Genomic DNA, 10782 nt, shown 5'->3' with positions numbered 1-10782 from the left:
CTCTGCCTTTTGTCAGTATAATTTACAATGCCCCAGAAAATTAACCTAAGATGCAGGGAGAGAAAAGGTTTCTTCCTCCCCTACGGATGGATGTCAGTCACCTCTATTCAGCCAAGAAGTAGTTAACCTAAACAGTGAAAACACCACCGGTTCCAGCAGACACTTAGGACTATCTGATGAGAATTATGTGTCTCTGATGGGAGTTTTCAATACAAAAATGGATTTATTTTATGAAACTTAAAAGACACTAATAATCTGCAAGCCTATAAATATGTTTTAATTTTGTGAAATATTTCACAATAAGAAAAGAAACTAGAGACTAAGCAACATGTGATCAGTTAAACTTAAATAACAATATATTAATATTTGTCAATAACAAGGAATGATCTCTCTAGAAACTGCCATTTCCAAGCACAGTAGGGAAAGATAAGCATGTTTCTTTGTATTTCATCAGTTGGTTCTTAAATACTTGTCAAGTTGCCTGCTGAAAACCAGCCTTTGGTCTTGGCCGTGAATAGCGCAGAACTTTGCAGAGCCCTGAAGAAACCCTCAGTGACAGGTGCATAAACACAGGTGGTGTGAGTGACAGAGCTAATTTGTTTTTCTGGTACCTAAAGATCAGCAGGATCAAAATTTCATAAAGGAAGAGCTGGGAGCTTGAGATTGACAATTTCATGAGATGAAGGATAAATTGAGTTTTACATCCACAGCTCTGCAACATGGAGATGGGTTTTGGGCGGGTTGTGGAAGTCCTGGATTCTGAGGAGGACCTGCACGCAATTCCGTGGGCATCAGGAGCCTTCAGATGCTTTCATCAAAGGCACAGGCACAAGCAGGCCTTGTTTTAGAAAGGTCACTTGTGTGACAGCAGGAGGGACAGAAGGATAGGGGAGAGATCAGTGCCGGAGACAGTCGAGAGCTCCTTCTACTAAGGCAGTAGAAAGGGAGACTGGCAAGGGCCAGGCAGGAGCAGAACGTTCTACCAGAGATATTATGGGGAAATCAGCACAACACGGCGAATGAAAGGCAAGGAAAGCCGTGGCTGGGTTTCTGGCCTGGGGACCTGAGCTGGCAGGGTGGTTATTTCAGGCTGTTAATTCGCCCCAGTGGGGAGCAGAGGAGGATGGCGTGACTCGGGAGAGAAGTTCAAGTGAAAACGGGCATTTGGGTGGGGACAAAAGGAGGGTGAGAGGAGAGGGCAAAGATCAGAGGAGCCAGAAATGCACCCGTGGTGACATTCACGGGAGGGAGACCATGGAGGGAAGAGAGCCACGGTGACCGAGGCTGGGAGAGGGAGCGGCCAGAAACTGAAAGCAGAAGGCACGACGGCTGGGAGCACTGAGGCTTGCCAGGCCCTCAGCCAAGAGCCGTGCAAACTTCTCTCTAAAACCATCCTAAGACGTAACTCTGCGCACTTGCCAGGCCCTCAGCCAAGAGCTGTGCAAACTTCTCTCTAGAACGATCCTGCCATGTAACTCTGCCGCTAGGAGAGAAAGCCGCGCCAGGTGAGGTGGTCTGCTGCGTCACTCGGAGATTGATTTGTCTCACTCCAGAGCCCATGGCCGTCACCCCTCTGCCACCTAAGAATGCCGGCAACATCCCAAAAGCACCAGAGTCCTGGGGGGTGGTTACTGTGTTTGGCAAGTAAGCGGCCATGACTGACCTCAGAATACTAAATGTGAGTTGAGTTGCCCAGGCAGTTGCAGTGGGTTTAGAAGGAAATACGAGGAAAATAAACGAAAATTCCAAGTGTCTTATATCTCAAGCTTTTGTGGGAATAGGAGGTTCCCTTGCTCTTGAGAGCTGAAAGAAATCTCCATAAAGCCCAGAATGCTGGTCCTTGAGGTCCACACCTGCCACCGGTCCTGCGATGCCCAGGCCGCCCCTCCTTTTTCGGCTCCTACTCACTCCCACTGGCATCCGTTCCCCATCGCACTTTCCCAAGCATGCACATGCTGGCACGAAACCGGGTCCCCTGTTCAGACTCCACACCCAGAGCCCGCAGCTCTGACGGCTGTACTGCGGGGCCCTGGTGGAGCTGTGAGCCCATGCTGGGTGCCCCCCCTCCCTCCCGCCCTGGCTCCAGGGAGCCCCACACCGGGGGGCTCTGTTCGTTGCTCTCTGCCCAACCCTGAGAGGTCACCCTCTGCCCCAAGTGCTTAACCACTGGTTACTCATCCCAGAACCCAAGAGAGATCCATCATGGAGGTTTTCTTAACTTTGTTGTATCACACACTGTAAGAAACTGGGTAGACAACGGAACAGACGGAGCAGGGCAGAGTGAGCAGGAAGAAGGGATGGTGGGGAATTTGTGTGCTCCTAGGGTAGGGATGAGCATGGAAGGCACTTGGGGCTGAAGCCTTGAGAGGTGCTGCAGTCGCCTGTCCTGGACTGACCTCGTGCAGGCGCCTCTCCTGGGCCAACCTCTTGCAGGTGCCACGTTGGGCCGTGGGGAGAGCCTGGTGTCCCCTTCAGGGACTTCTATTTGCTTTTAGGAACCAACGCATTCCTTTGGTGGAGTATTGATGCTACACAGGTGAATTTAGTGACAGGACTGACGTGTGAACATGGCTGGAAGCACTTGCCATCTTCCTGTTACCCGTCTGGAACTTCACGTTGTTACCCAGAAATGGGATTTTAACCTCTTAAACATTCCAGGTGCTAAAACAAATAACATAGGAGTGTTTTCATTGGAAACTGCTGGTATATTGGAATTATTTTATCTTTTATTAAGTACACAAATTAAGATAGGCAAATTATTATCAACTTTACCACTAGCTCAGGTAACCAGTGATAAATGTTCAGAACGAAAGTTATTCAGAATCATCTGAAGTGGTTTGGACAAGTGAGAAATTAGGTGAGCAGCTCTCTCATCCCATTCTCCAGGCAGCTCCATGCAGGGGGATGGACGCTCCTCCGTAGCAAGGAAGTGAAGGCCCGTGGAGGACAAGCCTCCCACAGACCTGGTCGCCTGCCTGCCCTGGAAACCACATGGGCATCACCACAGCCAGATGGGCTTGAGCGACAAAGCAACACCATCAGTGAATCCCCAAACCGTCACTGTGCTCTGACTGTGTGGTGTCCCTGTCAGTGAATCCCCGAACCGTCACTGTGCTCTGACTGTGTGGTGTTCCTGTCAGTGAATCCCCGAACCGTCACTGTGCTCTGACTGTGGTGTTCTCTTCTGTAGGAAAGCCTGAGGAGTCTCGTGTCGCCGGCGTCTTGGAGGAAAGCAAGCGGCTGGTGGACACTGCCATGTACGCCACGATGCAGAGGTGAGCCCTGGGGAGGGGCCACCGCCCCGAATGCCACCTACAGGCACATCCTTCCCGACATCTGCACACGTGTGGCCTAATATTCACAATTGCAAATGAAAACCTAAAGCTTCCCATTGTTAATTTGCTTCCCCAGTGTCATGTGCAAGCAGAGGATAGAAATGGTATTTAATATCCAATTCTTTCTTTAGCAAGACACAGAGGAAAAGCACCATGATCCAGTCAGCAATTACATATATCCTGGTTAAAAGACAGTAGAGGCTGATGTCCTGATAGTGAAACCAGACTCTCTCCTCAAGGACTAGGACAGATTAAAGAGGAAAAGGGAGACCTAGATCCCAGATGTTTGGTGGTGTGATGTAACTGTAACATAACCTGGGGCATAGGATAAAGAATTAAATGGGGCTCTCCTCCATTTTTGAAATAATTAGCATTTGTAATTATATAACAGACACCACTATTAAGAATATTGTGGTCTCATATTACCTGTCTAGAAAAAGAAAAGTAAAACAAACCTGTAAAGCAGTTTGTCCTCCCAAGCTTATTATTTTGTAGGAAGTTGACTAATAATTATATAAGTTCTCAAGATACAAAATATCAAAAGACAGCAGTTAATTTATTCCAAATTTCTATTATTCCAGCCAGAAAAATACCTTATTGTTCATAGTGGCTGAAAACAAATTATTATTTATTTTCTAAAAATTGAATCAAAGGGAAAAGAAAGAGAACTACTATTTCTCACAAACTCATGCACACTTTAGTAAGTCTAAAATGGACAAGAATTCCTGGGAAGACATGGCAGTGGGAGTGGATACCAAGTGCGTAGTAAGAAGTGTGTGCTGCCCTCTCAGTAACAATTTGTGAACCCAAGTATCTAAGGCAGATCTCAATCCGTGTAGAACGTTTATTTTAACAAGGCTAAGGATGTGCCTGTAACGCAGTGTCAGGAGGTCCTGAGGACACCTGCCCAAGATGGCTGGGGCACAGCTTGCCTTTACACATCTTAGAGAGACAGAAGACGTCCGTCAAAACGTGTCAGATTTGCATGGTGGGGAGTCTCCGGGTCATAAGTAGATGTAACAGTTTTCTGATTGGCAAAAATCAGTTGAAAGAATTATCATCAGTAGGAAGGAATGTCTGGGTGATGTGAAGGGGTTGTGGACACCAGGGTTTCATGAGCTTCATAGAGAAGAGATCGTGAATGTTTCTTATCAGACTTAAGGTCTGTGTTGATGTTGATGCTGGAGGGGTAGAAGGAGGCATGTCTGACTCACCACCTTCCATCACGGCCTGAACCAGCTTTTCGGGGTAACTTTGGAATGCTCTTGGCCGAGAGGCAGGGTCCACTCAGGTGGTTAGGCGAGGACATTAGAATTTTACTTTTGGTTTACAAATTACATGTTAACAGGACCCTTTTGAAATCAATGCCTTGATCCTAAGGATGCATTAGAGTGAGGGAAGCCCAGGAGAGATGTCAGCTGGGGACACTATTGGAAAAATTTGCCTTTTGATATCGCTCAAAAAATACACTCTACACCTATTCCAACTATGTTTCTTTCCTTAAGAAATACTGTTTCTACTGTGGAACAGTCATTGTTCTGGATGCCGGGATACAGAGATGAGTTAGATCGTTTCATATTCTCAGAAGTCCGTGCTCCTTCTGTAAAGACAGATACCTGAAGGGGACACCTTATTTAGGGATTAATTTATTATGGATCATCAGGAAATACAATGGTTGGTTGGTTAGAGAACTGACTTTGAGTAAAAGTTTTAATAATAATAAAATACTTTTATCCTTCAAAACACATCTAGTTACTTTAGAGCCAAAAAGGAAAAAAAAATAACTTCTCCAAATAATAATATCAGAAGCTAGAGTGTGCCTAAGTCATTTCTTCCACTCACTCATGGGCAGTGGTATGGCCCCAGGCTTTTGGAAAGTGATAGGAAAGCACAGAGCCTGCCCATGAAAGTGTTTACAAAAAGGGAGCCTCTGAGACCCCCTACCCCCTCACTCATCACTTCGCTTACCTGGATAGCACGGGGCCAGGGACAAAGGACTTTGCTCCCGAGGTAGATGGAGTCAGAGTTTTAGTGTTTGCACTTGTTCCCTGAGACCAGCTCCCACAGAGCAATGGAAAGGAGACCAGGGCAGGCTGCACACAGGAGGGGCTGCGTCTGAGGAGGGGGTCCTGTGCCTGGGGACCCGGATCTTTACGCTGTGCGGTGAGCGTGCCCACCCGGGCTCTGGGGAAGGGGGCCCTGTGCCTGGGGACCCGGATGGAGTTGCTGCATCTGAGGAGGGGGCCCTGTGCCTGGGGACCCGGATCTTTATGCTGTGCGGATGGAGTTGCTGCGTCTGGGGAAGGGGGCCCTGTGCCTGGGGACCCGGATGGAGTTGCTGCGTCTGGGGAAGGGGGCCCTGTGCCTGGGGACCCAGATGGAGTTGCTGCGTCTGAGGAGGGGGCCCTGTGCCTGGGGACCCAGATCTTTATGCTGTGCGGTGAGCGTGCCCGCCCAGACTCTGGGGAAGAGCACCCCTGTTTGACTGGAGAATCTGGAGAACGTGCAGTGTATTCTGGAGGAAGATACAACCTCCAGGGAGGCAGCGGCGGGTTCCCGGGCCTGTGGCCCAGGCTGCATCAGCAACCAGGTTCACCTGCAGCAGCCAGAGCCTGTGAGGGAGGGAGGCAGGGGCAGGATCTGCCCATCCATTTTGTCTGGGCCACCTGGCCAGGTGTGGCTGGTAGTGTGGGGGCAGGGGTGAGTGTGCCCCATGAGTGTGTGGGGGTGGGGGTGAGTGTGCCCTCGACCTGGCAGGCGCCCCTTGGACAGGGGAGTGTGCTTTTCTCCCACCATGGCAGAGAGCAGGCACTGCAGATCTGCCCCCTCCACCTGCCATGAGAGTGGGAGTAACTCCCTTCCTTTCTGCACTTCGTAATTTTATAATTTCGGCATAGATGGAAGAAGTGTCTGCATGAGGCTCTGGGTCCGGTAGACGAGAGGCCGAGAAACCAAATGTTCCCATCAGTCTCAGTTACTCACCCCAGGGTCTGTCCAGGTTCACGTTCCTTGAGCAGTAAACTCATTCCTTTTTAGCATTCAGGGACCATTTTCAGTATTCACAGTTCACTGTGAGGTCCAGGGTATATTCAGCCTGGAATATCTGCACCTAGATTAGTGATACCATTTTAGTCTGTTTACTGTTCACAGTGGAACGCTCTGGGCATTCCTGGGGTGCCAGACAGAACAGCTAAAGGAGTGTTATTATTTAATCAAATGAAGCTACTGGAAGGTGTCCCTGAACCAAGAGCGATCCGCAGAATTCGTGGGAACACACATATGATGCATGGCTCTGTGTGGGCTCTTCACCTTAAGAATGCAAAACCAGCTAGAGTCAAAGTTCCCCTAATTTGAGTTTGATTTTCAGATATTTTGCTGCAGTTAAGAGCCTGCAAGTGTCACCTAGTAATACTTTGCTTATGTTCTGAAGCTGAGGTCTTAAAGTAACATGCAGCCCTGACCTGGGCTGCAGATTGCGTCTGTGTCCGGAATGAGCCATGGCTGCGGCCCCTGGGAAATAGCAGCAGATGAACAGAGCAGACTGTGGCTTGCTGAGGGGGTTGAAGCACCTCTCCAGGCTCTTCTGAATGAGCTGCCTGCAGGCTGGGCTCTGCAGAACGTGGACATGATAGGAAAGTGACCAGCCAGCGAGGGAGAGCCCTCTGAGCTTCACGGCAGCTGCAGGGACAGGAAGGGCTGGTATGGGCAGCGTGACCTGGGGACCCATCCAGGGGACCTGCTGGGCGATACCCTCCAGGTCACACTCAGGAGCTGGGATCAGTTTCCCAGACCCCTCCAGATCACGCTCAGGAGCTGGGATCAGTTTCCCAGACCGCTGCTTTCCTGATATACCCCTTTTGGGTCTAGATTGTGTTGTCCCATGGGTGCCAGGCAAAAGAAGGGATGAGACAGTGAGCCCTTGAGTGGGTGCAGGTGTTGTTCTAGGAGGCAGGAGTTGTTCTAGGAGGTAGGAGTAGATTTCCTCAAAAGGACCACCCTTGGCCTTCAGATCTCCAGAGAATTCTCATTCTTCCTGTTAACCAAATGTCTTGCTCAGATAGATTTTAGATAAATGTCTGCAAGGAAAGCATGCGTTTTGGGAGGGTTGCTATCCTCTCTACCATGGTGAGTCCTGGGGAACCTGCACAGGTGCCTACACTCTGGCTCTGCCGCAGCTGCTGCGACTGACAATGTCACTTGCGTCTGGGCCAGGAGTCTCCTGTCTTCGGCTGGCATCCATGAACTGTGGCTGGCTAACGTGTTAGTTATAAGTGGCTACAATCTCAGTGTCCTCAAAGTTCATGACTATATACTACCTTTTACAAACATGTCAGCAGATCTAAAACACATATATTGTATATTTTAAGTTAAATATCGCATGCATTTGTATGTACATAAAGTTATTTCTAAGATACATGATGCATGTGTATAATTTTTGTATCTTACTGTTGTCTCTATCATTCACTGGATGTCTATGTGGTGCAAGCTACTTAATTTTCAATGAATTAATTTCCCGTCTATAAAATGGGCATAATTATTGTATTTATCTCACAAGCTCATATGGTTTGGATGTGCGTCCCCCCAAATCTCATGCTGAAACGGGATTCCCAGTGTTGGAGGTGGAGCCTGCTGAGAAGAATCGGATCATGGGGGCGGATCCCTCATGAGTGATTGATTTGCCCCATCCCCTTGGTGATAAGGGAGTTTTTGCTCAGTTAGTTCACATGAGATCTGGTTGTTTAAAAGTCTGTGGCACCTCCCCCACTCTACTCTCTTGCTCCGGGACCTGTCCACTCGCCATCCAACTTCTGCCATAGTTGTCAGCTTCCTGAAGCCCTCACCAGAAGCCAGGCAGGTGCAGGAGCAATGCTTATATAGCCAGAAGAACCGTGAGCCAATTAAACTTCTTTTCTTTTCTGCATACATTACCAAATCTCGGGTATTTCTTTATAGCAATGTGAAAATGGCCTAACACAGAAAATTGGTACTGAGGAGTGGGGTGTTTCTCTAAAGATACCTGAAATTGTAGCAGTGGCTTTGGAACTGTGTAATGGCAGGGGTTGGAAGAGTTTGGAGGGCCCAGAAGAAGACAGAAAGACAAGGGAAAGTTTAGAACTTCCTAGAGACTTGCCAAATGACTGTAACCAAAATGCTGCTAGAAATAAGGACAGTGAAGGCCAGGGCGACATGGTCTCAGATGGAAATGAGGAACTTACTGGGAACTGGAGGTAGAGGTCGCCTGTGTTATGCCTTAGCAAAGAGCTTGGCTGCATTGTGTCCAAGTCGTGGGGATCTGTGGAAGTTTGAACTTCAGAGTGATGACTTGGAGTATCTGGCAGAAGAAATTTCTATGCAGCAAAGCATTCAAGGGGTGGTCTAGCTGCTTCTAACAACCAACCATCAGATATGAGAGCAAAGCAATGATTTGTATTTGGAACTTACATTTAAAAGGGAAGCAGAGCATAAACATTTGGAAAATTTGCAGCCTACCCACATGATAGAAAACAAGATCCTGTTTTCAGGGAAAGAATTAAAGGGAGCTGCTGGAGTAACCATTTGCTAGAGGGATTAGCATGACTAAAAGGAGCTGAGTGCTACTATCCAAGACAACAGGAAAAGGGCCTCGAAGAAAGCATGTTGTAAGTCCTCCCTCCCATCACAAGCCCAGAGATCTAAGAGGAAAGAATGGCTTCAGAGTCTAGACCTTGGGCCTCTTTGTCCTGTGCAGCCCAGGGACACAGATCCCTAGATCTCAGCTGCTCTGGCTCTGGGCTTGGCTCAGAAGGGCCCAGGTACTACTCAAGTCACAGCTTGAACAGTCCAAGCCATAAGTGTCTACAGCTTTCACGTGGTGTTCAGCCTTCAGGCTCACAGAATGCAAGAGTTAAGGAGACTTGGTGGCTTCCCCTACATTTCAGAGAATGCATGAACAAGCCTAGGTGCCCAGGCAGAAGCCTACTTCAGGGGCAAAGCCCTCTCAGAATGACTCTACTAGGGCCATGCTGAGGGGAAATACGAGGTTGAAGCCCCCACACAGAGTGCCCACTGAGACACTGCTTAATGGAGCTATGAGAAGGAGGCCCTCACCCTGCAGACTCCGGAATGGTAGATCCACCAGCAGCTTGCATCCTGCACCAGAAAAAGCCTCAAGTGCTCAACTCCAAACCATGAGAGCAGCCAGGTGGGCTGTGTTCAAGGAAGCCACAGGGCAGAGCTGCCCAAGGCCTTAGGAGTCCATTCCTCACACCAGGGTACAGGACACGGAGTCAAAGGAGATTATTCTGGAGCTTTAAGATTTATCGAATTGTCTACTGAGCGTAGACTGGTGTGGGGCCTATAAACCCTTTCTGTTGACTGATTTCTCCCTTTTAGAATGCAAAAATATACCCAATGCTGGTGCCACCGTTGTATCTTGGAAACATGTAACTGTTTTTTTATCTCAGAGGCTCATAGGTAGAAGGACCTCATCTCCAGGTGAGACTTTGGACTTGGGACTTTTGAGTTAATGCCGGAATAAATTAAGACTTTGGGGGACTGTTGCGAAGGCATAATTGTATTTTGGAATGTGAGAAAGACATGGGATTCGGGGGAACAGGGTAGAAGGATATGGTGTGGATGCTTTTTCCCTCAAATCTCATGTTAAAATATGATTCTGGATGTTGGAGATGAGGCCTGGTGAGAGGCAAGTGGATCACAAGGGCAAACCCCTTATGAATGGTTTAGCCCCATTCTCTTGGTGATGAGTCAGTTCTCGCCCAGGAGGTCCATGTGAGACGTGATTGTTTTACACTGTGTGGCACCTGCCCGCTTGATCTCTTGCTCCTTCTCTCACCATGTGAGGCACCTGCTCCCGCTGCACCTTCCACCATGATTGTGGCTTCCTGAGGCCTCCCCGGAAGCCAAGCAGGTTCTGGGTCCGTGTTTGCACAGCCTGCAGAACCTTGAGCCAATTAAATCCCTTTTCTTTATAAATTACCCAGTCTCAAGTATTTCTTTATAGCAATGCAAAAACAGCTTAACATGTAAGCTTTAAAAATTTTTATTTTTGTTGTATATGTTTCAGATTTGCAAAATGATGTTTTGATACATAATGAAGTGATCACTACCGTCAAACAAAATTAACGTACCCGTCACCTTCCATAGTGATTGGTGTCTACGTGTGGTGAGAGCACTTAAAATCTCTCTTAGCACGTTTGTCTTTAGTATTCAATATTATTAACTATGGAAGGAATACAAGTGCTTAGCACAGCACCTGAAACTTTATGTTCACTTGTAAGCACTGTGTATTTTGGGATTATTATTAATAAAAATATAAACAATCCATTTAATTATGGCAGAACAACTGAAGAGAACAACTAGGTCACTTTTCCCAAAGCCACAGTGGGTGATTCTGAGTCCTGAGCCTCATGTCTAACTTGCAGAGGGAAGGAGGTTCTCCTGCCAGCTC

The 10782-nt window shown here is 48.0% G+C and overlaps 1 protein-coding gene across 1 annotated transcript in view; it reads left to right on the top strand.

Annotated features, from left to right (window-relative positions):
• Positions 1 to 10782, top strand: part of TPO (thyroid peroxidase) — a 132527-nt gene that overhangs the window by 8428 nt on the left and 113317 nt on the right. The window contains exon 3 of the mRNA XM_011989529.1: positions 3191 to 3275. Within this exon, the coding sequence (XP_011844919.1) occupies positions 3191 to 3275 (85 nt within the window). The remainder of the gene's footprint in view (positions 1 to 3190; positions 3276 to 10782) is intronic.

Source organism: Mandrillus leucophaeus, unplaced genomic scaffold, assembly GCF_000951045.1.
Source record: "Mandrillus leucophaeus isolate KB7577 unplaced genomic scaffold, Mleu.le_1.0 Scaffold355, whole genome shotgun sequence".
NCBI classification, from domain to species: domain Eukaryota; kingdom Metazoa; phylum Chordata; class Mammalia; order Primates; family Cercopithecidae; genus Mandrillus; species Mandrillus leucophaeus.
Note: the sequence above shows the minus strand (reverse complement) of the source record. Positions and strands in the feature narration are given on the sequence as shown.